Raw genomic sequence first — 27,190 nt, forward strand, 5'->3', positions numbered from 1 at the left:
GTGTGAATTATATTTGGGTCTATCACTTTACAGTCAAAAATAAATGATCTCTCATTGGCCATTGATCCATCTGCCACACTGCTGCCACTCACTTAACCTACCTTCTGACAATAGATATGTAGGAAATCAAGTTATAACTAAGATATAAAGAGTTTGCAAAGGGATAGGGGTAGGTAAAGTGAATGTGCAAAAATTGGCACATGGAGTACAAATGGGAAAATGTTAATTTGCCTGCTTTCACTGGAAAAATAGAATAGCGATATAATATTTAAATAGAGACTATTGTAGTACAGAAGACCTGGGTGTCTTTGTAATGAATCATAAAACGTTAGCTTGCAAATATAGCAAGCGTTTAAGAAAGCAAATGGGTTGTACTTTTTTATGGGAGAATGCAGTGTAAATGTAGCAGAGTTTTCTGATTAGGGCATTGCTGTACAGTTTTGGACATTTAATTTGTGAGCTACGTTTGCATTGAAATCAGTTCAGGTACAGTTCCTGGGATGAAGGGATTCTGTAATGTGGAAGGATTTTCGTTAGTGTTTACAAGTATAAGAGGCGATCTTAATTTTTTAAAATCAGAAGTAACCCTGCGGGAGCTTGACAGGACAGATGCTGAGAAAGTGATTTGCTTTGAACATGCATCCAAAATTAAGGGATATAGTTTAAAAATAAAGGTTCTCCCATTTAAGCCAAAGATGAGGCTTAATCTTGTGCAGGTGATTAGTTTTTGGAATCTTGCAGAAACAATTGTGGAATATTTCTGTCACCTAGCTAATCAGATGTTTGATCTTTAAAGTGCCAAGAGTTCGGGGAAACTGTCAGGAAAGTGATGTTAAGGCCTCAATCATATCAGCCCTGATTTTATTGAATGGTAGAGCACGCATGGGCTAGGAACAGGCTTACTGGCTAATCCTGTTTCTGATGATCACTGAATAAAACTTTGTAATTATTGTTACATCTCACCCAGCTACTATGCTAGAAATCACTATGCATGATTCCTGGAATTGTTGCAAAAATTGAAGATTTCATAAACGTATGCAGAATTCCCAAATTTACCTGTCTTTTCAAACGGAGTTTAACAGTAACCATGGACTCAGGGTTCTATATTTAAGAATAACTATTTATTAAAAATAAATATATTCTAGCAGCAGCAAGCGACTTTAGACAGTCAACATATAACTTCACTAGTTAAAACACTAACCCCTTTATAAAATTCCACCTAAATGCTCATGTAGATAGCCACATGGGGGGGATAAGGTGGTGTTATGGAGGAGAAAAACTAGGAAGACATTTCAATGGTTTCTGTCCACAAGGTTATTGAGGTAAACCTTTTGTTGGGACTTACTGCTCTTCCCACTCTCTTCAGGTACTCTCACTTGCTCACAAGAGGCACAGAGAGTGACTGGTTCTTAAAGTCTTATGACTTAAGTCTGTGATTTTTTTTGGTTAAAAGACACTGCTTACAGCAGTTAGTGAGGAAACATTAAACTGGTTTTGTTCAGGCTTTAGTTTTGCTTTTACTGAAGAACAAACCTCTTCCAGAGGTCCAATGGCTTTGACTATATCGTTCACACCCAAGCTCTTCAGCCACCTCGGAGCCGATCATGTAGTTGTTGGCAGGCAGAAAGCTTTGTCATCAACTGGTTACATCCTCACAAACCAATTAGCTACTTGTTGCTGACATTGTACACTCACCCTTGGTACCACTGTGTTTACATAATCTGCTTCCCACTGTTTCAACAGCAACATTGCAAACAGTTCTTGCACTAACTGCTGGTAGCTTGTTTTTAAAAAGTTCAGCAATCTATTCCAGTCTTTGGTTTTTAAAACAGCCCTTTTTCCCATTTCCAGCTACAGTCAAAAGTACAGAAGAATAAAACGATAGTCTTCGTATTATTTACATTTTCACAGTTTGATCTTTTTTGCGTCCTTGCTTTTAAATATCTACTTAACAGCACCTCGCAGATCTCGTATTTTACTACTTACTACTTTGCTGATTATGATACATCTGGTATTTTTGGCAACTGTGTTCAGGATATCTTGATTTTATTTGAGGATAATTGATGTACCCAATTCCAATTAGCAATAAAATTCAGCTACTTCTCTGTTTTGATTTGTGTATTGGTGCATCCTCATGACCTTGTTTAAACTTACCATGCCCTATCGTGTGTCATAGCTTTGTGATCTAGGGAAGTTTTTAGAGAGAATGCCTGGGATTATAAAACACAGTCCTCAAGCTATGTTTTTTAACCACTTGAAATTCCCTAAATCATCTTATTATTTTTCTCTTGGTGAACAAATTGTGTCATGCTGTCTGTAATTGATATTTATAATAATTTCTAAGGCATTTATTTTAAAAGAAGACACATCAGCTGTTAATAATAACTTGTGTTGCCATGTAGTTACCACAGTCCTATTTCACTTAAATTCTTGAGTGAAAAAACCATGAAAAGGTCAACACCATTCATGAATACTAAGTTAATTTCTTGTAAAATTTTAAGTGTACATGATTCATTTTGCATTTCTTTCCCAGGTGAGAATTCTCCAATTCAAACAAACTTTTGAAAGCTTCAAACCAATTTACCTGTAACTTGGGTTTAGAACTTGTTGAGTTCAGCTTTCTCCTGACAACAGGAAAGCATTCCTGAGCCTCCCTCTGGGATGGTAGAAACAGTCAGAGATTTTCGCCAGCTGCATCCATAATTGCCATAAAGAAAAACTTTCCAATTAATTGAAAATGGTGAATGGGTTCACTCAGGTTAGCAGGAGATCTTCCAGCTTAAGAGTAACTGCTAGGCTGTAAACCTTGCCAAGCTTCGTAAGGCATTCATTAAGAAATAGATTCAACAGTAAGCTCCCATCTGAATAGGTTGATATTTGTTTATGGGTGCCACATGTGACTTTGCAGCGTGCCTCCAAGTATCTTAAACTGAATTATTACCTCAGCCTACCTCTGATACTGCCTCTGCAGATAGCCTTGCAAGTAAACCATTCAATTCCTCAAGCTTGCTCCACTATTTGAGATTCTGCCCCAGTACATTTTCCTACATTATCTCCATGATCCTTGATGTCATTAGTATCTAGAAATCTCTCAGTCTCCACCAAGAACGTCCTTATTGACTGAGCTTCCTCTGCCCTTTGGGGTACAGAATTCCAAAGACTCATGACCCTCTAATTGAAGCATTTCCTTCTTGTAGCTCTGCCATCAGTTTGAAACTGTCCCTGATTCTAGGTACTAGGCTAAGGGGAAATATTCTTCCTGCATCTACCCTGTTCATCCTTTTCAGATTTTTGTAGGTTTTAATGAGGTTGCTTTGTATCCTTGCTCTTCTAAATTCTAGAGTATAGCTCATTCACCTCATCAGACTGTCCTGCTATCCCAGCAGTTAGTCTGTTGAGTGTCCCCATGTTCCCTCTGTTGAAAGTATGCAAATTGTTACGTCATGTTATTTGCTTTCCCAATTGCTTGCTGCTGTTATTTTGGCATTTAGTGACTCATGAATAAGAACATCTTTTTGGACATGGATACTTTCTAATCTTCCTCTGTTGCAGAAATAGCTTGCACTCTCATTTCTTTTATCAAAGTGGATAACCTCTGACTGATCTACTTGATTTTCCATCTGCTATGTTCTTTCTCACTCACTGAACCATTCCAGGTCCTCTTTGCATCGTCCTGACAACGACGTTCCCACAAACTTCAAATTATTACAATTTGTCCCGTTTGTTGGTATGGATTATAAATAGTGAGGGCCTGAGCACTGATCCTTGTCTGACAAGGGAATACGACAATCTGCGAGTGACCCAATAATTCAGTTGGCTGGATGGTTGGTTTGTGATGCAGTGATATCAGCAGCGTGGTTTCAGTTCCTGCCTGGCTGAGGTTGCCATGAAGGATTATCCTTCTCAACCTCTCCCGTGCCTGAGTTATGCTGATCTTCAGGCTAAACCACCACTGGTTGCGTGTGTCTAATGAAAGAGCAGCCTTGTGGTCTTTTGACTTTAACTTCTGAGGTCTGTTAGCTTACTTGGCTGGACAGCTGTATCGTGATGCCAGCAGATTGGGTTCAATTTCTGCACTGGCTGAGGTTTCCATGAAAGACTCTCCTTCTCACCTTCTCCGCTTACCTGAGTTGTGGTGGTCATTGGGTTGAAACATCACCAGGCGTCTCTGTGGGGATACAGCCCTAAGATCCCTCTGACACTATGATGATTTTTTTTGACCTTTTAATTCAAATACATCACATTCACTGATTCCTCCTTCTCTGTTCTGCTAGTAGCATTCTCAAAAATCTCTTGCCATGTTTGGCATCAAACATCATCTCCCCTTCATAGATCCATTTCAACCAACCCAGTCAGATCATTATAGTCTAAGTGTTCAGTTGTCACATCCTTTATAATGGATTCTAGTATTTTTGCCAGTGCTGATGTCAGGCTAACAGGGTTGTAGTTTCATATTTTCTCTCTCTGCTTGCTTTCTTATACAGTGGAGTTACATTTGCAATCTTTAAATCTCTAGTCACCGTTCTAGAATCTATAGGATTTTGAAAAATGAGCAATATATCCACTATCTGTCTCTCCAGCAGATTTACTGGAACTCCTAAATTTCTTCATTCTTCCAAAATTCCATAAACTTTAGCATCTGGAAGTGTTCCTACAGGTTGGAGGATAGCAAATGTAGCCCCATTATTTAAAAGGGGAGGGAGAGAGAACATAGATGTAAAGACCAGTTAGCTGAACATCCAGCAGTGGGGAAAATGGTGGCGTCTTACAAAATACATGATCATAGAACAATTGAAAAAGCATCATTTGAACTAGACAATGCCAGCAAGAGTTTATGAAGGCAAGTTATGCTTAACAAATGCTCTAGAGTTTATTTTTGAGGATATAACTAGTAGAACTAAGACAGCCAGTGGATGTGATGTATTTGGATTTTCAGAAGGTTTTGATGAGGTCATTTTATGAGAGGTTATTGGACAAAGTTAAAACATATGGAATAGGAGATAACATATTGGCATTGGTTGAGAATTAGTTGACAGGTAATGACTAGTCGGGTATGCACGGACCATTGCTTGGGCCCCCAGCTGTTCGTGATCATGTATAACTTAACTGAATGAGGGAATGACATGCAACATTTCCAAGTTTGCTGATGACACAGGACTGGGCAGGATTGACACTTGCAAGGAGGCTTCTAGGTAATTTAGATGAGTTAAGAGAGTGGGCAAATACATGGCAGATGCAAAAAAACGTGACTAAGTGAGAAGTTGTGCACTTCAGTTCGAAAAACAGAAAGGAAGGATTTTATTTAAATGGTGATATATTGAGAGGTTTGGATGTATAAAGCACTCTAGGGGTCCTGTACACCAGCTTGTAGACTGCTGCAAGCAGTTAGGAAGGCAAATAATATATTGGCCTTCAATGGGAGATGATTGAGTCCTGTGTTAGTTGTACTGGGCTGTGGTGAGACTACACCGAATTATTGACTGCAGTTTCATCTCCCTGCCTAAGAAGGGATATACTTACCATAGAGAGAGTGCAGTGGAGACTCACTAGGCTGGTACTGGGGATGACAGCACTGTGAGAAGAGATTGGTTTGACTGTGTCTGTATTCACTAGGTTTAGGAGGTTGAGAAGGGATTTGACTGAAACGCATAAAATTCTGACTGGACCGAAATGGACAAACCAGATGCAAAGATGTTTTCACTGGGTGGGGAGCCTAAAACCAGAAGACAGTCACAGGATATGGGATACACCATTTCGGACTGAGGAAGTATTTCTTCATGCAAAAGGTAGTGGACCTGTGAATTCTTTTCTACAGAAAGCTATGAAAGCCAAATTACTGAATATATTTAATAAGGAGATTTTTAGACTTTAAAAGCATTCAGGTTTATAACAAGAAAGTAGAAAGTAACATTGAGAGAGAGGGAGAATCAGCCATGATCAAATTGATTGGCTGAGCAAGCTGGAAGGGCCAAATGGCCGCCTTCCATTCCTGAATTCTATGGTTCATTTTTTTTCTTTTAAAAACATCCAGTCAATCATATGCAAACAGAATTAATCAGCGGAGTCCGTTAAGCCGTTATTTTCCTATTGTCTGTAACTGAAGTTTGGACATCTGTACCAAAGTAATGCCTGACACCAGAATGTTTCAATTAATGCACTGTGTGCTTAATAGTCCACATTTATTCCTGAGTGCTTTCAAACATTTGCTCAAGGGATACAATTTAAAAGCTGTAATTAGTGAAATGTTGACTGCTGATCGATGAGTATTTCTCATTGCGTTTACATCAGACTGTGAGACACCACACTACTATTTTGTGTTAATGTGAAGCTGATTAAAACATTCTGGGCATTTTAATTGGGTGAAATTTAAAGTCGGACAGTGCATTTAGGAAGGAGCTGTTAAGCCATTCTCTGTTTCCATGAAAATAAATTCCCCTCCTGTTTGCGGCCATTCTCTTAATTGAGTTTCTTTTCCTTTGCTCAATGAGAGCATGTTTTAAGATTGTCTCCTCATGTCGCTTATTAGAAGTTGGAGTGAATTTTATAAAAGTTGGTGCTGTATTAACAAGGTGAGAAGCTCCCAGAGGAGATTAAAGACACTGAACAGAATTTGAATATAGTCTGGGAAGAATGGGCACCTCGTCTTTACCATTCCAAGATTGCTTGTACTTCTGGTTGTTTAAGCAATATAAATTTGGAAGATTTGATGAATGCAAGGCTCGTGAGGATTCGTCAGGAGTGTCTAATATGGTAATATATGAATGCCATAACTGAAATCCCTGTTGCGTTTAGTGAGAATATACACATTGGAAGCACCCAGATGTCTGTCATGAACGACTTTTGTCGACAATTTGTATTTGGCGCAGTGATCCTGCATCAAGTGCTAGCTCGTGGCAAATTGTTCGAAACATTTTCCTGAAAATGTTTTTAAAATTGAATAAGCACCTGGGCATGTTAATTTAAATGAAGCTTGAGGTTTAGAATTGCAGGTCCGGCTGACTGCGAATGCTTAGTTGTCAACAAATTGGATATGTAAAGTTTCCATAGTGAAGTAAATAAATAAATATGAAATATACTTAATAGAATTCTGTATATTTGCCTTTTCACAGGATGTTAGTTGTAATGAAATTCAAATCCTCCCACATCAAATAGAAAAACTTCAGTCACTCAGAGAATTAAATATACGCAGGAACCATCTGCAGGTGTTACCTGAGGGTAAGAAGTTAAATATTTATTTCCTTTACATTCTATTCAGTGTACAGATTTATTGAGATGTGCACACATATGTATTTGTCTCCTTTTTTTTTCAGAATTGGCAGAACTTCCACTTGTAAAATTAGACTTTTCCTGCAATAAAGTGACCGAAATACCCATCACCTTTAGAAAATTGCGATACCTTCAGGTTATAATATTAGATAACAACCCAATGCAATCACCTCCAGCACAGGTTTGTGTAAAAGCATACATAGGTAAATGTTTTGTAATGTTGATTTAAATTAGTATAAACTTCTCATTGACGTCTTAGTTTGTTTCATTTAATATTCTGTATGAATGTGCTGAGATTGGTTGCTTTAAAATATAAAACTTTTCCATTCCCTGCAGATTTGTCTAAAAGGTAAAGTGCACATATTCAAATTCCTGAACATGCAGTCATGCCGGATAGACAAAAAGCCAGATTCTCTGGACCTCCCTTCTTTGGATAAGAGAGCACTTCCTCAGCCTCTTACAGACAGGTTATTTATTTGTTTTATTTCAAAAATCTAAATTTTCCATTTTGCGGCACGTGAGTGTAAATGGAAGCGAATGCATAAGCTGTCAAACACTGGTAAGTTTTGAAATTGTGTTAATCCATTGAATAAGGATGTTGAGTTATTACGGCAGAGATGACATTTTGTCCATCAAGTCAACACTGGCGTTGTGTAGAGTGATTATTATTATACTACTCTATTCCCATAGCCCTGCATACTTATTTCTTTCAAGTGTCCATCCAAGTTCCCTTTGAAACATTGATCACCTCCACTTCCACCACCCTGTGTAGGCAGCAACTTCCAGATCATTACCACTCTTCAAAAAAAAATTCTTTCTTGAATGCTCCATACCTTGGGCATAAAAAGTTCAAATTTGTGTTCTTTGGGTTTTGCATGTAAAATTAGTAAGAACAAAATCAGTCTCTTTCAGAACGGCTTTCAACTGCCTTTGCTCCAAGGAGAAGTACCTGAACTTCTCCAGTTTGACTTTATAACTAAAATCTTTCATCCCTGAAACTATTCTAGTGAATCAAGGTTCTTCACAGCCTAAAATGTAGTGAGTCAGAAATGGACATGGCAATTGTGGCCTAACCGAGCCTTTATAAAGGTTCAACGTAACCTCCCTGCTTCTGTACTCATTCTATTTATGAAATTCAAGATTCCACGTTTTTGTTGAAATGATTAATGAATTTCTAGTTTCTTAGTTGTTCAAAATGTCACTGAGCAGACTTAAGAGGTCAAATAACTTCTTGCATTTCTTCCAATCTTATATTGACTTCTAGGAAAGTTGCCAGTTTTTGAAAAATGTGTAATGGATCAATCATATTCACACCTGCAGCTAAAATTTAAGATAACTGGAATAAGTCGAAGTTGATACCTTTGCCTTTCAGTTTTTGTAGTAAATGCCAAAAACACACAATTTGCAATACAAAATAAATAGTCATAATGACGCAGTACATTTGAACATTAATGCAATAATCTAACAAGTTCTCAGACACTTGGCTTTTTAAAAAAAAAATAGACATTTGCCAGTTGAAGCAGTCAAAAGAAATTCAAGACAACTGAAAGTGCGGCATAGAATATTGCAGAGATTTGTTTGCAAATCCACTTATCAGAGTGCATGGAATGAATTGTAAATTGGGCTAAAAACTTTTGTCACTATTCAGGGTTTCTGCTTCCTTGCTAAAGTTGTTGTATATGAAATGGATGATTTTGTCTTGTACCTACTACTTCATTTTATTTAATTGTAATATTCCCTTATATTTTTCAGCATGGAAGACTTTTATCCCGTGAAAAACCATGGTCCTGATTCGGGCATTGGTAGTGATAATGGTGATAAGCGATTGTCTACAACTGAAGTGAGTCTTTTTGACTGTTTAATGCAGCTCAGATTTTTTTTTAATGACTTCCCCTCTTTCTCAAGTGATCAATATGCACTAACCTCATATAAATTTCCCATTTATGGAGTAATAACCTCTATTTGGTTTATCATCGCTGTTCTTTTTCAGAAACAGGGCTTTTCATTTGACTACAATTATTAATGTACTTTGGACAGGAACGCAGTACAATATTAGACAGTTGATTTGTGTTCAGTGGGTACTGATGTTTAACCCACAGGTCAAAAAATTGATTATAAATATGTAAACATACTCTGGATTAAGATAACCTCGCCTGTAGTGCCAAAACCCAGTGACTGTATCATAGTCATGAATGCACAGCCTTGCCCAAAAACGTTCAAGTGTGGACCACGTTTTATTTTTGCTTGTGTATGAAGGGAAAGCACACACTAGAATTCAAACACTTTATTTTCCTTTTCTCACAAAAAATAGTTGTGCAATTTGTAATTTTGATTTTAGAGCCTATGAAACTTCCTTTTTATTTGTCAGGCTATGTGTATGTTGCTGAGAAAGCCACATTTATAACCTATCCCTAATTATTCCTGACAAAGTGGTGATGAGCTGCCTCCTTGAACTTCTTCAGTCCATTGAGTAAATAGACATCCCAAATGCTGATGGCATGGCAGTTCAGGGATTTAGGTTGGTGTCGGTGAAGATACAACTATATAGTTCCAAGCTTGAATGATAAGTGAAATAAAGGGAATTTTGTAAACGTTTTTGTTCCCATGTATCTGCTGCCCTTGTTCTTCTACATTGACAAGGTCATGCCTTTGTAAGATGCTATCAAAGGAGACTGAGTGGGTTGCTACTGTATATCTTGTAAATTATACATTTGCTACTGCTTCTGTGTGTCTGATGCGGGAAGTGAATGTTTATGGTGGTTGATAGCAGCCTCTTTGATCAACCCCAATGTTCTGGTGTTCAGTTTCTTGAATGTTGTTGAAACTGCACTCATCTAGGCATATGGTGAGTACTCCATTACATTCCAGACCTGTTCCTTGCAGAGGCTATAGGCATTAGAGGCTATGAGGAGTCAGGATGTGAGTCAGTTACCATGGAAATCCTAGGCTATGACTTTTCTTGTAACCAGTGTACTAATACAAATGAGCTAGTTCAGTTTCTGGTCACTAGTAACCTGCAAGATGTTGATTGTGGGTGATTCAGCATTGGTAATGTCATTGAGTATCAGGGCAATGATTAGCCTTCCTTGTTGAAGATGTTAATTGCCTGGCATTCATGTGATGTGAATGCTGCTTATTGTTCTACGCCTGGTGGTGCTGCATATAAGCATGAACTGATTCAGTTACTGAGCAGTAGTGAAGGGTGCTGAACATTGGCAATCCCCAAAGGACATTTCAGCTTTTGCCCTTGTGCTGGAGGAAAGGTCATGGTACAACTAAGGCAGAATCCCACAGCAATGTGTTGTGACTGAGATGATTGACCCCCAACAACCTTAACTATCTTTCTTTGTGCTACGTGAGTCCAGTCAGTTGGGAATTTTAACCATGAATCTTATTAACCCCAGTTTTGATTGGGCACTTTGCCACTGTCAAATGCTGTTTTGCAGTAGTGAATGTTAAATCTGCCTAGGCAGGTATATATGTATTGACCTGAATGTAACACAATTACAGCAAAAAGAACGCTGCTTCTAAATTTGTCAATCTTACTAACATGCTGTTCTGGTATTTCTGGCTAATTTATTCTAGGAATGGTACTTTAACTTGCTATTTGTGACTTTGAACTTTTTAAATGAAGTGTTGAGGAATGGCAAGTACTGCAATATACCCTAACAAATTGTAGAAAGCAGATCAAAATAAACGCACAGACATTGACAAGACCCCTAAACCCTCGGCTTCTGGAAAAATCCTGTTCACTTTGTGCATGTTGGTAACATAACCTGCTGCTGCACATCTGTGTTGAGTTTTGCCCTGATCATTTTGGCACATTTAACCTCTTTAAAAACTAAGCCACTCCCCAGTCATTACCTTAGTCGTTATCTCATATACCATACATGTTGATGAATGTGATCCCTTAATTACTGACACCGAAGAATTTGCCTCTTAGCAGAATTCTTACTATCTTGCCTAACATTTTAATTGATGCCCATTAACATTAGGGTCTCTGAAGCCCAAGTAAGGTAAATGGATTAATATTGTGTCCAGGCTTCAGATAGCCTTCAGCTTGTTTAGTGAGAAGTGAGGAGGATGAGAATTTTTTGACAGTATGATTTCAAGAAAGTTTAAGATTTGCAGGGCTATCGGGACCATCAGGAATGTGAGATTAATTGAATAGCTGGTTCAAAGAGCTGGAACAGGTATTGGCAAGCTCCCTGCAATATAGTTCTGTGTAAAGCCAGCTGTGTAACTGTGGTGATTTCTTCCACAGAAGTTATCAAATTTGAGGATATCCTACACAGCAGCATAATTTTTCTTGCACTTTTCCTTCCATTGTACTCTCTAATCTTGCTTTGACAGACATGCCCAGCAAGTGGCAGTGGAGAATTGGCCCTGTTCGGCAGTCTGTGCTTTCCCTTTTTTAAAAAAATAGCTCTTCTCTTAGACAATCAACTTTGCCTATTCTGTGCTGTGACTTTTTACAAATGAAAAATGCAATTTCCATTCACTTTAGCCTTTCTAAGTAATGTGGCGATGTTTGAAGTGAAAATATTATTAAGAAATTCCAAAAACATTAAGACAATATTCCGATGCAACACTGCATTCTCGCACAACCTGATCTACTGTCTAGTCCCCATTCTTACAAGAAACCTTTTCTTTCTTTTATTTTTGTGACCTTTTACCATATCATATTTAGCATAGCCATACCAAGAACTTCATGAGTTGCGTGATTACAGCTCACTGAAGCAACCTTTTCTTTCATGGCTGGGGAAACATCCAGCTTGTGCTTAGTGTTTCCCATATTGTTAAGGTTAGAATCTGGATGTTGATAATTTTCAGAATGCCCAGGATTGGGAACGTTTGTTCACGGCAAGGATATGTAGACAAAATTTGAGATGATCTTCCCAAGATTTGGAAGTTTGAGTTGCTTATTAAAAGTTTTAATCTAATACAGTACATGATGCAGAACGTTTCTCCCCTCAAGGAAAATGAATAACTTCAGTCACAATAAAGCAGATGTACTTTATGCAACTTTATTTTTCTGAAAACCTGTTTTTGCTTTGATAGTATTTTGACCTTCAAAATTCTTGTCATCTTTGGCCTAGTGACAGTATTCATAACTTGAGCCAGAAGGTTGTGAATTATTGCTGGATTGTTAATCCAGAGATCCTTGTAATGTTCTAGCAACCCAGGCTCAAATCCCACCATGGCAAATGGTGGAATCTGAATTCAGTAAAAATATGGCATTAAGAGTCTAATGACCATGAAGCCATTATCAGTTATTGGAAAAAAAAAATCTGACTCATTAATGCCCTTTAGGGGAGGAAACTGCCATCCTTACCTGGTCTGGTCTACATGTAACTCCAGCAATTTATTTGACCCTTAACTGCCCTCTGGGCAATTAGGGATGGGCAATATGTGCTGGGCCCAACCAGCGATGCCTTCATCCCATGAATGAATAAAAGAAAAATTCAAGCCCCAGCTTAGGGATGTGAGTGAACCATGGAATAAAATCATAGAATCCCTACTGTGTGGAAACAGGCCATTCAGCCAGTTGAGCCCACGCTGACCCTCCAAAGAGCATCCCTCTCAGACCCACCCCTCGTAACCGTGCATTTCCTGTGGCTAATTCACCTATCGTGCAGATCCCTGGATACTGTAGATAATTTGGCATGTCCAGTCCACCTAACCTGCACATCTTTGGACTGGAAGGAAAGTAGAACACCTGAAGGTAACCCATAGAGGCACAGGGAGAACTTGTAAACGTCACATAGTCATCCGAGGATGGAATTGAACCCGGATCACTGGCGCTGTAAGGCAGTAGTGCTAACCACTGAATCATCATGTTGCCCTTGAAGCAGAGAGTCAATTTGCCATCTTGGGTGGATATAATGATTCCCTGTCTGTGCCAAAGAAGGATAAGTGAGTTCTCCTAGTGTCCTATGTTTATTTCCCCAAATAATATGACTGAAACAGATAATATGGCTATTTATCTCATTGCGTGTAGCAAGGTCTCATAAACTACAGTTTGTTCCTTTATTTTACAGTATTACAAAAGGAGCTAGATTTCAAAAGATCCTTCATGGCTCTGTCATCAACCTGAAGTATTAACTTTGTTTACCCCTCTGTGAATAATGCAAGACTTGCTGCATTGTATTTCTGTCCCACTTATGGACAAATGTTCAATGTTTTTGCATTAGCTCATTAAAATTATGAATTGTATACAATTCAATGTGAGGGGTTGTCAGCACTGGCAATTGGCATAACTACTTTATTTTTCATTGGTATCAGCATTAAAAAGTACATTGTGAGGTGAAACTTCTATAGCTTGAGTTGATAATATTCTTTCTCTGCTAACTCAGAAATAGCAGGCACTGCAACAGTAAACTTTTTCATTGTACTGTCGTGACTTTCTCATGTCTTTTTCAACTAATTCAACATCAGTTTGTAGTAAATTACTGCTCTGCTCTGTACTGTGAACCTGCTCAGTGATTTAGTTGAGTTTTCTAGGCAAAATTGTTGGCGTAGCCTGTAATGACCACATTCTGTGAATGAATAAATAAAAACAAAATAGTTAGGAATTATCTTCACACCATTTTGAGCTAGTTAGCAATGGAGATCCTAGTTTGTACTATAGTAACATAATGATGCAGCTTTACCATTTCCTGCTGTGGGACAAAAGTGAAATATTAAGTCTTTTTCAGAGGCTACTTCCCAATTGTGGGATTGAGATGCCTAGCATCTTGAATACCTTGAATCTTCAATGTGCTTTGTATATTTAACTTTGATAATGAATATTTTTTGATGGGGGTGCTCCTTTGAGAATGCATCCGCATAGGTTGGGAAGGAATGACAGGGCCAGTTGAAATGGTCTGAATGTTTAGTGAACCAAGGTTCTTGGAGATTTAAAATGTAGGAACAGCACCACGGTAATGTTCGTTTGGGTGTGTGTTCCAAAGAATGGAGACGAAGTGACTATAAGGTTGATTAGGTCTTGATTTCAAGATGTGAGCAATTTAGGCTTACAGGAAAGGAGGCCAAATGTCAAGTGGGGACCACTTGTATCATTTTTGGTATTCTAAGATGGGGATAAAGACTTTGCCCTTGTCCTAACACTTTGACGTCAGAATTCGACAGAGAAAGAAAGAAAAATTTGAGTTTATGGATTTGATGCAACACAGGACTCTGACTGCAATGTTCGGAACTTGTTGCGGATTTGATAAGTGGCAAAATCAAAATTGCCAAGGAGAGTGCAGGAAAACTGTATTTTTTTACATTGGAAATGTAGATTAAGCTATTATTTGTAGACAGTGTGCTGCACAGGAGACTGCTAAATAAGATTAGAGCTCATCGTGTTATGAGCAAGGTACTGACGTGGATAGAAGATTGGTTGATTGGCAGAAGACAGATGAGAAGGCAGAAGGAGGCTTTTGCCTGATGGTTGCTGGTGACTATTGGAGTTTGCAGGATCCTTATCTTAAAAAAAAGGATTTATGGACATTTAGAGAGGTAAAAATTGATTAGCGTTAGTCAACAGGATCTTGTGTGATGAAAATTGTTTCTCACAAACTTGAATGAGTCTTTTGAGGAAGTTACCAAATATGATGATGATGGCAGAGCAGTACACAGTATTTATTTGAATTTTCGTAAAACTTTTGACAAGGCTCTGCATAGTAGACTAATTAGTTAAGTTAGGTCACTTGGGATTTAGGGTGAGCTTGCCAATTGGATGCATAATCGGTTAAATGGCTGGAGACCGAGGAATGGTGGAGGGTTGCTTTTTTGGACTGGAGGCCTGCGGAGAGTGATGTTTCACAGGGATTGGCTCTGGGTCATCTTTTGTTTGTCATTTAAATAAATGATTTTGAAGAATATAAAAGGCATGGTTAGTAAGGTTGCAGACGACACCAAAATTGGTGACACAGTAGAGACCTTGAAGGTTTTCCAAGATTACAAAGGGATCTTGAAGAAATGTGTCATGTGGGCTGAAAAATGGCAGATGGAATTCAATCTGGAGAATTGCGAGGTATTGCATTTTGGTACAACAAGCAAGTGTAGGTCTTATACAGTTAATGGTAGGGCCTTAGGTGGTGTTGTAGAACAGAGGGATCTAGGGATGCAGGTACATAATTCTTCGAAGTTTGTGTCACATGCAGACAGGGTGGTTAAAAAGGCGTTCGGAATGCTTGCCTTCATTGCTCAGTCCTTTGATTATAGGAGTTGGGAAGTCATACTGAGATTGTGCAGGAGATTAACGAGGCTTCTTCTGGAATACTGTATCCACTTCTGGTCGCCCAGTTATAGGAGCGATAGTAATGAGCTGGAGAGAGTTTAGAAGAGATTTACCAGGATGTTGCCAGCTATGGAAGGTTTGAGTTATAAAGGAAAGCTGGATAGGCTGGAACTTTTTTCACTGGAGATTGAGAAGCGACCTGATAGAAGTTTATAAAGTAATGAGGTATAGACAGTGTTAATGGTAGTTGCCTTTTTCTCGGGATGGGGTTTCCAAGCCTAGGGAGCACATTTTTAAGGTCTGGAGAGACACTTTAAAAAAATACGTGAGGCAAATGTTTTCGAGGGAGTTTCGCATGTGGAATGAACTTCCTGAGGAACTGGTGGATGCAGACACAGGTGCAACGTTTAAAAGAGATTTTAAATAAGTACATGAGTAGGAACTATTTGGTGGCTAATGGCCAGGAACAGGACTAGTTCAGTTTGGGATTATGTGGGAGCAGTTGGACCAAAGTGTCTGTTTCTGTACTGTATGACTGAGTCACTGTTGGACAGAGGAATGGAGGTCATTGTTGCTAAGTTTGCAGATGATACAAAGGTAGTTGGAGGGACAAGTAGCATTTGAGGAAGTGAGGAGGCTGCAGAAGGACTTTGGTCAGGCTTGAAAAGTGGGCAAAGAAGTTGCAGATGGAATACAGTGTGAGAAAGCATCAAGTAATGCACTTTGATCGGAAGAATAGTCTTCACCTCTGTTTTCTAAATGGGAGAAAGGCTGATTGGGGAAATCTGAAGCTCAGAGGAACTTGGGACTCCTAGTTCAGGATTCTTTTAAAATTAACATGCAAGTTCACTTGTCAGTTGGAAAGGCAAATGCTATTTGAGCATTTGTTTCAATAGGGCCAGAATACAAGACGAAGGATGTGCAGCTGAGGCTGCATCAGGCTTTGGTCAGACTGCATTTGGAACATTGTGAGCTGTTTTGGGCCTGTATGTAAAAAGGATGTGCTGGCATTGAAGGGGGTCCAGAGGAGGCTTACAAGAATGATCCCACAGATAAAAGGCTTGTCATTTGAGAAGTGGTTGAGGACTCTATCTGTACCTGAGGGAGTTTGGAAGAATTTGGGGAGATCTCAAATAAGCTTACAGAATACTGGCAACCCTTGTTGGAGTAGACATGGAAAAACTGTTTCCACTAGTTGGAGTGGCCAGGCCCAAGGGCAGAGCCTCAGAGTGAAGGGACAACCCTTTAGAACTGAGAGGATTTGGAATTTCTTTAGCTAGAAAATGGTATATCGTGAAACTCCTTGCTGCAGAAGGCTTTGGAGGCCAAGCCATTGAGTGTATTTAACACAGAGATAAGTTTGTGATTGATAAGGGGATCAAGCGTTATGGGGAGGAGACAGGAGAATGGGGTTGAGAAACATATCAGCCATGATTGAATGTTGGAACAGACTTGATGGGCCAAATATCCTAATTTTGCTCCTATATCTTAAGGTCTTACAGAGACAGGATGTAGATAGGAATTGCTACAGATTGTTAAGCAAAGTTTTGACTGCTGACAGGATTGTGTTTAGACACATAGGTATTGATGTATCATAATGAGAATATTTCATGACTGTAGGCAAAAATTCCCCATTCAGTTAATTTTCAATTCAGTTTTTTACACCATAAGATTTGTAATTATAATAAATAATTCTAATTTTCTGTCCTTGGCAAAGGTCGTCATATTCATGTTTTTGTTTAGCCCTCAGATGATGATACAATTAGCCTACATTCTCAGGTGTCTGAAATAACCAAGGATTTGCCCCTCAAATCAGACAATCATTTCGTTGGGGATAAACTTAATTCTCTCAAAAGTAAGTATGTTGCAGATTTAGTTTTGAAATTTTGACCTTTTTTTATTCCATTTTCTCTTTGCTTCTTTGGTGACTCCCTACTGCAGTAACCTTTTCTGAGCCCTGAACAATGTCTGGTGTCTTATCAGTTGTATGAACATACAGTTCAGAGCAGTAGATCATTCAGGTATTCAAGCCATTCAATAACATCATGACTGACCTGAATATACCCTTGTTTCCATTTCCTACCAACTTCTGATAACCTTTCAGCCCTTTGCTTAATAAGAATCAGTCAACCTGTGCCTTAAAAATATTCGAGGACTCTACCTCCCCCACCTTTTTCAGCAAGAGAGTTCCAAAGATTCATGAGCCTAAGAATGTTGGTTTTAAGTGGGTGACCCTGAGTTTTAAACAGCGGCCCAAGTTCTAGATTTTCCCATAAGAAGAGGCATCCTCTCCAACCTACCCTTTCAAGGTCCCTCAGGAATTTTATTTGAATCAGGCCACCTCTCATTCTTGAAAACGCCAGCATACTACGCCTAGCCTGTCCAACCCTTTATTATTAAACACTCTCTCATTCCAAGTATTAGTCTCCTAATCCGTCTCTGAATGCCTTCCACGATTACACCTTATTTCCTTAAATAAGGTGACTGATAGTGTGCAAGTGCTCCAGATACAGCCTCAGCAGTACAACAAAAGAATTCCTGCTTTTGTATTCTGTTCTTTTAAGATAAATGATAACGTTTTATTGGTCTTCCGAGTTACATTCTGTACTGCATACTTATTTTCCATGATTCATGCATAAGGACAGCCAGATCCTTCTACATTCTCAGAACTTTTCAATCACTCACCATTTAGATAACACTTTTTTAATCCTTTCTGCCAAAGTTTCTCATTTTTCCACAATATGCTCCATTTTCCATATTTTTAACCCCTCATATGAACAATCTTATCTTTGTGTAGCCACCTTGTGTTCTCTTCACCACTTGCTTTTCTACCTTTTTTGTGTCAGCAGCAAATTTGGCAATCATATTTTGTTACCTAGAGGCATAGTCATACAGCATGGAAACAGATCTTTCAGTCCAACATCCAGTATAACCTCTACATGACATTCCAACTCCTACACTTAAAGGTCTGAGCAATGAAGGCAAGCATGCTAAATGCCTTCCCGATCACCCTGCCGCCTTGTGATCCAAATGTCAGTTATGTACCTCAGCCCATAGGTGTCTCTGTTCTATAACACTACCCAGGCCCCATTTTAAAAAAAGAACTCAATCAGGTTTGTGAGACACTAACCCCCTCAAAGTATTAATCAAACGTGATTTCCTTTTTGCAAAGCTAAGTTGACTTGGATCTGTTTAAGGTAATTAGTCAAAGTGGCCTGTATGTAAGACAATAAAATGTGAGGCCGGATGAACACAGCAGGCCAAGCAGCATCCCAGGAGCACAAAAGCTGACGTTTCGGGCCTAGACCCTTCATCAGAGAGGGGGATGGGGTGAGGGTTCTGGAATAAATAGGGAGAGAGGGGGAGGCGGACCGAAGATGGAGAGAAAAGAAGATAGGTGGAGAGAGTATAGGTGGGGAGGTAGGGAGGGGATAGGTCAGTCCAGGGAAGACGGACAGGTCAAGGAGGTGGGATGAGGTTAGTAGGTAGATGGGGGTGCGGCTTGGGGTGGGAGGAAGGGATGGGTGAGAGGAAGAACAGGTTAGGGAGGCAGAGACAGATTGGACTGGTTTTGGGATGCAGTGGGTGGAGGGGAAGAGCTGGGCTGGTTGTGTGGTGATGCCACCCGAAGGTTGCAGGAACAGCAACTCATATTCCGCCTGGGAACCCTGCAGCCTAATGGTCTCAATGTGGACTTCACCAATTTCAAAATCTCCCCTTCCCCAACTGCATCCCTAAACCAGCCCAGTTCGTCCCCCTCCCCCCCACTGCACCACACAACCAGCCCAGCTCTTCCCCTCCACCCACTGCATCCCAAAACCAGTCCAACCTGTCTCTGCCTCCCTAACCTGTTCTTCCTCTCACCCATCCCTTCCTCCCAGCCCAAGCTGCACCCCCATCTACCTACTAACCTCATCCCACCTCCTTGACCTGTCCGTCTTCCCTGGACTGATCTATCCCCTCCCCACCTCCCCACCTATACTCTCTCCACCTATCTTCTTTTCTCTCCATCTTCGGTCCGCCTCCCCCTCTCTCCCTATTTATTCCAGAACCCTCACCCCATCCCCCTCTCTGATGAAGGGTCTAGGCCCGAAACGTCAGTTTTTGTGCTCCTGGGGTGCTGCTTGGCCTGCTGTGTTCATCCGGCCTCACATTTTATTGTCTTGGATTCTCCAGCATCTGCAGTTCCTATTATCTCTGGCCTGTATGTAACATATTTTACCTATGACAGAAATTAAGCTGACTGTGCTATTGTTTTTCATTTCTGGTTCCCTCCCTTTTTGATCAGAGGAGTTACGTTTGCTATCTTCCAATCTAAAATAACAGTCCCTGAATTGAAGGAATTTTAGAAATTTTAAATTAATTCATAACAACCAAGCCTGATCCTGTCTTCACTTCCTCCAGCACATAGAGTAGGATTTTCTTGATGACCACGTATTCTAATAATAAAAATTTTGAAACTATCTTAGTTAGTATCAAATGTCTCTACAGAGACAAAATGTGCAGGCTTCCTGATCTGCATGGCTCTATGACTTAGTTACTTAGTTGGATTTTAAAATGCTCATCATTATTTTCAATCCTATCCTAGATTGATTATCTCGTATCCTGACTCTGCCATCTCTGTGCCTTCTCCTAGGATCTCTGCTTTCTTCCTTTTTGGCCTCTCACCTGCTTTTAATCAATTCTAAAGTGACTGCCTGTATGTGTATCCCATGTTGATTGCTCCTTTAAACCTACCTCTAGCCAAGTTAATGTCACATGACCTTCTGAAGCTTGATGTCAAATTTTGTCAGCCTTTGGGTTCTATTATTAATTTTTATAAATGAAATTTAGTCTAAACTTGATAACTGATCTTCCTGTACGTTGGTTTTCCATGCAACTGTATCCTGAGCGTGATGTTGGGAACGGAACAATCAAATCGCGTGGAACATTTTTCTCAATTGTGTTTTCAACATGCAAATTGTTGTTATTGGGCAACCCCTCTAAACCATAGAAGATAGACAACCATTTTGCAGAAACAGGAGTGTTAATTGGAAGCATGTTTGCATGTTCAGGATTTTGAAAACGACTTAATCTGGAATTTGTACCAAACTTAAGTTTACTTTTGATGTTTTGTTTCAAGACAAATGCCTTACAGACTTGTGCGTAATTAATTTTTTCAGTAAAGTTTCAATTTTACACAACTTTTGTTTTAGAAAACATTTCTTTCTTTTCAACATCTTTTAATTTTGTTTTAGCCTCATTGGACCAAGAGCATTTAGACTTGATTGATAATGCAGATGAGGAAGAGACACCACCATCTGAAGCTGGAGATGTTGATCGAATTCCTCCATTTGTTACTTACTTAAAAGTAAGACATTTCACTTTGTGTACAGAAGCAACAGATACAGCGTAATGTTAAGTGAATTTTCACAGTGCCCATTCTGCTAGATAAAACAGAGAGCTGCAGATATTGAAGGTCTGAAACAGAAACAGAAATTATTAGAGAAATTCAGCACCTCTGGTGGCATCTGTAGAGAGAAAGCAGAGTGTTGCTTCATCAGAACTGAAAAAGGGCAGCTAGACTTGAAGTATTACCAAGCTCTCCCTGCACAGATACTGACAGGCATTTTGAATTTCTCCAGTAATTTATTTTAGTTTCCAGTTACGTTCAAATTCATTTTGTCCTTCGTAAGCATAGTTTAATATTTAACTCTCAACATCTGTTTTTCATTGTTGAACCTCATCATATACTTCTATGGAATGATCCCTGGGGCTCAAATGATTACATTTCAAAGAATGTTGTACTTTGTAAATATTAGTGTACGCATAATCTCCAGTATTCTGTTCTCTGAACACATTGTGCATGCAAATATGTGATGTCTTAAAACTATGCTTCAGAATTTGCATTATCTGAAAATGATAATAGGTAGGAAAATAGAGCCAGAAGACACATGTTTGCCATTGAAGTAAACTTAAATTGAAAATCCAATAAATAACTCAATTCATAGCTTTGAAAAAAAAACCTCAGGCAGCCTTTACCACTGCATCTGCCATGTTGTTCCAACTCTTAAACCTCAAATGTTGGCTGTTTGAAATCAGATCTCTTAAGTTACTAGCTGTAGTAAAACAAACCCTTAATTTTTCTGACATGTCTTGGTAAATAAAGTCTACCATACTTGTTCCAAAAATGAATTACTTCGCAGCCTCTTTTTTTGCCCTCAACATCTATTCTAAACTGTAGTGCCCATAACGGAGCATGATGTTTTAGTTGTAACCTAATAAATGGTTGCATAATTTTAATGTTGCTTCTTGGCTTATTACACACCAATTCTTAAACAGTATTAAGTCCTGGATGTTTATTTGGTGCTGCTTTATCAACCTGTCCTCTAATTTCTAAATATATATAGTATCATGCAGCATAGAAACAGAACCTTATGGTCCAGCTTGGGAAACTGGGCTGCCTGTGTTTGGCCTGTATCCCTGTAAACCTTTCCTATTCATGTACCTGTCCAAACGTCTTTTAAGTGTTGTAACTGTACATGCATCTACTACTACTTTTGGCAGTTCATTCCATTGATGCACAACCCTCTGTGTGAAAAAGTTGTTCCTCAGGCCCCTTTTAAATCTTTTCTCTCACGATCCCCTCTTATTTTGAATTTCTCTACCCTAGGGAAAAGAGCTTTACTACCCACCTTATATGCCCCTCATTATTTATTAAACCTCTAAGGCCATCCCTCGACCTCCTGTGCTCCAGTAGGAAGATGTCCCAGCCTATCCAGCCTCTGCTTGTAACTCAAAATCTATAATCGCAGTCACATCCTTGTAAATCTTTTCTGCATCCTTTGCAACTTAGAGTCCTTGCTGTAGCAGGGTGACCAAAACCCTAAACAGTACTCTAAAAGTGTCCTCACCTGATGTCCTGTACAGCTGCAACATGACATCTGAACTCCTATACTCAGTGCTCTCCTAATTAAGGCAAGTTTGCCAAATGCCGCCTTCACGACACTGTCTACCTGTGACTTCACTTTTAAGGGACCATGTAACTGAACCCTACGTCTCTGTGCCTGACAACACTCCCCACGGTCCTACCTTTAACTGTATGTCTCGCCCTGGTTTGTTTTACCAAAATGATACAGTTCACAAAGTGATCACCTATGATTCTGTACTGTGCTGTTCCTAACCTTTTCTGCAATTTAATACTTCCTTAATCATTCAAAATGTAGTGCTTCCCTTTCTTGTGTGGACTATAACTTTAACATTTGGCTCAATTTCCTAACCTGTGATTCTCTTCTAAAGTCACTTGCTTACCTCTTCAGTTAATCCAGCTACCGATTTAGTGATCTGAAAATGCTCAAATTGGCTGCTTTGATATTAAATTATTTTTAAATGTTAAGAACACTGGCCCCACCACTGGCCATTGGAGGACACCAGTGTTTAGCTTTGCACAATCTGAAAAATATCCTTCCGCCTAATTTTTGAAGAACTTCCAATTTATTTTGCTACATTCATTTAATAAAATGTGACTTGATTTTATTAAGTGCTTCCAATGTGGCACCTCAAGCATGAATCATATTTTCTTTATCAGTGCCCTTCAAAGAATAACTTTTCAGATGTAGTTTTTTTGCTGTCTATTTTTTAAAAAAGTGACTTTTCCTTCATTGACAACAGCTTAATAGAATGTAAGGTATTACTGTTGAGGGGCAGGTAATGTACGTTAGACAGACCATTGACAGCTGAAGCTGTTCCTGAATTTTGAAATATTTTCTGACATGAGTAGGCGTTCTGCAGTTGGTAATTGGGAATATGTTTATTACATTGACCATAAAGAAAAAGTTGGAAATCTTCGCGGCTGAAGGATTCTGTGATCTGTTTATTGTTTACGCAGTTTTTTTCTTAAAATATTTTGAATTAATTTAACTCAAAATATAACCTACGCATTTGAACTAAAGTTGTACATTGAAACTTCAAAGGTATGTTGTGGTCAAATAGTAACGTGAAAAAAATTTGGTGGGCGATGATTTCACAAAATTTCATGCCTGGTGTCCATTATAAAGTATAGCTTGCATGACGGTGATGACTGATTTCTGTAATGTGTTCTGTTTCAGGAACGAGGGAAGTTACCTGAAAAATCACGGCTTGCAAAAGATAATAACTGGGGAGATGAACCACGGTATGAACATGTAGTCACTTAAAATGTCAAAAATGACAGATACCCGAGCTTGAAATCATTACATACTTCAAATTTGGAAAGTAGTTACTGTATTTCAATTAATTTAATCGTTGAAATAGACTTCTGGAGATTTTGTTTGTTTTTAATGAAGAAAATAGATGACGGCACAGCAATTAAAAGGTATTTGCTAAAATGTGCTTCACTAAAGCAGATGACATGAAAAGCTTTATTACTCAATAGGTGCTTAGGATTTCAAATGCTGTGCATGATAGAGTAATTGAAACACATTAGGTGTGAATAAACATGAAAGAGAAACCATTGCATGGAAACTGGGTGGGTGGGACAAAAATTGGTGAGATGTGAATTGTTCTTTGAAAACTGATGCACACTCTAGGCTGAATGACCTCATGTTAGTACTGTTCTTTTACGGGTTACAGTACCTCTTGAGGGAAAATAATTCATTTTCCAGTCAATTTAATACTCATCTAGTTTTCTTAGAAAAGTTAAAAATGTAAACACACATCTGTTCTTGTCTGTAATTAGTTTTAATCGTATATAATACTTTAAATGTTTCATCTTGTATAAACTGACAACCATCAAAATTTGTGGAGGTTGAGATGTTCGCACTGAAGAAAAAGAGCCGTTAGAAAAACTTCAAATAAAATTGACCAAGTTGTTGAGAGAATTTCTAGAAAAGTTCCTGACCACGAAGATTACCTTTTTTATTTGCTGCTGCACACTTAGTTTGATCATTTCTTGAATTGCAAAGCCATTGGATACATGCGAAGATGTACATTTAGGACAGGTATATGCCACTTGGCCTGTTAAAATCACACTGCCATTCACCAAGATCATAGCTAATCTGATTGCACCACATTCTCATTTATCCCTCAGTAAACCTTTTCCTCCTTTCTTGTCAAGAATCTATTGAATTCTGTCAAAATTATCTAAGGTTTCAGCTGCTATCACCTTTTGAGGAAAAGTGCTCCAAAGACTCCCGATCCTCTCTGAGAAAAATGTTTTCCATACATCTGTCTTAAGTGGGTGACTCCTGACATTGAAACAGTGACCCTGAGTTCTGGATTCTCTCACAAGGAGAAATACCCTTTTCTTATGCACCCTTTTCAGATCCCAGAGGATTTTGTGTTTCAATTGTGCCGCTTCTTACTTTGCTGAACTGCAGCGGCTAAAAGCCTGATCTGTCCAGACTTTCTTCTCAAAAGAAGATATTTGCTGGTAAAAACCAAAAATTCGAACTGTTTCTGAAATCTCTACGTTCAACTATTCATGATCAATCTTAGTATAAAAATGGTCATTAGAGCATTTTGTGTTATTGGAGCACCCCAAAAATGGTTTATAGTACATGGAATATTTTAGACTTAGAAAAAATTGTAATGGGGGAAAATACTTTCAGCAAAGTTTATGTTCATAGCAATCCAGTGAATTGCTACATCTATTATGTCCCCACTTTACTGATTTCTTAAATAACTCTGCTAGCATTACAGGCAGTTTTTATTTCTTAGCACTTTGGGATCTCTCAGAAGTTCCCATAGCTACCAGATAGATGGATTCTCAGGAAATGCACTTTGTATTTTTGTTTCTGTAAAATGTATTTGGAGGGATGCCCTGAATGTTACAAGACCCATATGTCTTCATTTAAAAATAAAATCAAGACTGCAAGAGGCTTTTTAGAAGTTTGCTATTTTTTTGACATTAGTGGAAGTTTCACAATCCAGCTAAGCTCCCTTTAATATCCATAACCAGGAAATAAAAACTTATCTAATGAATTAAAGTATTACTGTTATATTGTGGGGGAGATAAAATTAAAATCATATCACTTAATTGCTCAGAGTCATGTTTGGTGGTTGAAAATGTGTTTTGAGTCTTTTCCAGATGTTTCCTCAAAAGTAATATTTATTTCATTATGAAATTGCAGGTCTTCAAGGGATTTGCAGCAAATGATACAAGATGAGGATGAGTTGAAGGAAGTGACTGATTTGCGTAAAATAGCTGCTCAATTATTGCAACAAGACCCACATAACAGGTAGGTTGCACTTTTATTCTTCTCAATTTTGAAATTACAGCAACTATTTGGATACAGTAAAATGATTTGTCAACAATACGTCTAATTAAAATATACTGTCTACTTTCAGTTTGAAGTGGCATGATGCAAATTACCTGATAATTGAGTAATTCTCACTTTGCTGTTAATTACAATGCCTAACTCCAGCCACCGTGATGTGATATGTTACTGTAGAAGCACGTAAAACGTTTTGCAAAAAGGCATGAAATTTATACCGGATGCATTTTTTTCAAAGGTAACATTGTAAAGGCAGAGAGATGCAGTTTTAGACATTAAGGTTTCATTTAGATGGTATCTTGAAGATAACATTTTTGTAAATCTGTTTTTGTTTGGGACCATGAAATTTTAAAATAATTTTGTCTTTCTCTCTTGTATATTTCTGCCTCTTTTTGCATTCTTCTTTTAATCTTTCTACCTAATTCTTTTGTGATTTTGGTGTGCAGTCCAGTTCAGTACTGCTAATCTTTCTGTTCTTATGATTTCATATATTGCCAAATATGGCAGTTTTATTTTTAGAATATTAAATACCTAGTATTGATTTTCTTTTGCATATTATTACTAATAACTTCCATATGCTTTCCGATGCCTTTTACTTCCTTGTTTCACACTGGGATGATTGATGTTCATGATGTTTGAGTACAGACGGAGACCATTAACTTTTAAAGCATCATTCAATGAAAACTTTGTCGAGAGGAGAAAGGCAGCAGGACCAGGATCAAGGTACATGTACAGAGCAACAAAATAGTGGAAGTGACTTTCTTGTAGCACTATGCAAATTTCCAAGACAAGTGTTAAACCAGTTATATTCAGCTGGCACACACAGTGCTAACATGAAATTGTGCCCAGGATCTTGTGTCCATGGAAAGTGCCAGGTGAAGTTTTTTTAGGATTGCCATTCTGGATTTTTAGATATTGATATTGTTCTGTTATACCACAATTGTATATAGTCGACAAAAAGGGGAATAAACAAAATGTTCAGGACAAAGGATAGTATGCTTATATCATTTGTTGGAAGTCTTCTTGCATGCAGATTTGTCATTTCATTAGTTTGATACTTTCCATTTTAAGATTTCAAATCTTTTTAAATCGGATATGCTCTGCCTTCTAGGTTAGCGTGTATAGTTAACCATTGCTTGTTAGCAGTTCAGTAATGATTGGAGATTAGAGTTTTTCATCTCCATTGACATCTATTTAGCTTAAGTTTCTTTAAGAGATCTTATTTTGGCTATTGCTGAATTCTGTTTTAGTATGTGAAGCCAAATAACTGTTGGAATTTTGAGCCATACAATCTTTTCTTTGGAATGATCTAAGCATAGGTAATGGTCTTTATTTGCTGCTCCTAATTAGGCCAGCTGGAGTTTAAAACAAAAACTAGAGTCTGCACTACATAAACAGGAGATTAGATTAGATTCCCTGCAGTGTGGAAACAGGCCATTTGGCCCAGCAAGTCCACACTGCCCCT

At 38.5% G+C, this 27,190-nt stretch overlaps 1 protein-coding gene across 5 annotated transcripts in view; it reads left to right on the plus strand.

Annotated features, from left to right (window-relative positions):
- lrch2 (leucine-rich repeats and calponin homology (CH) domain containing 2) overlaps positions 1-27,190 on the plus strand; it is a 114,010-nt gene that overhangs the window by 39,198 nt on the left and 47,622 nt on the right. For 3 of the 5 annotated variants that reach the window (XM_048544187.2, XM_048544193.2, XM_048544190.2), the window contains exons 4-12: positions 7,110-7,215; positions 7,311-7,447; positions 7,603-7,733; positions 9,019-9,106; positions 17,237-17,348; positions 20,731-20,843; positions 23,581-23,645; positions 25,582-25,689; positions 26,371-26,448. In XM_048544187.2, coding sequence (XP_048400144.2) covers positions 7,110-7,215; positions 7,311-7,447; positions 7,603-7,733; positions 9,019-9,106; positions 17,237-17,348; positions 20,731-20,843; positions 23,581-23,645; positions 25,582-25,689; positions 26,371-26,448 — 938 coding nt within the window. The remainder of the gene's footprint in view (positions 1-7,109; positions 7,216-7,310; positions 7,448-7,602; positions 7,734-9,018; positions 9,107-17,236; positions 17,349-20,730; positions 20,844-23,580; positions 23,646-25,581; positions 25,690-26,370; positions 26,449-27,190) is intronic. The other 2 variants (XM_048544191.2, XM_048544192.2) reach the window with 1 other exon arrangement.

This window comes from Stegostoma tigrinum, chromosome 15 (genome assembly GCF_030684315.1).
Source record: "Stegostoma tigrinum isolate sSteTig4 chromosome 15, sSteTig4.hap1, whole genome shotgun sequence".
NCBI classification, from domain to species: domain Eukaryota; kingdom Metazoa; phylum Chordata; class Chondrichthyes; order Orectolobiformes; family Stegostomatidae; genus Stegostoma; species Stegostoma tigrinum.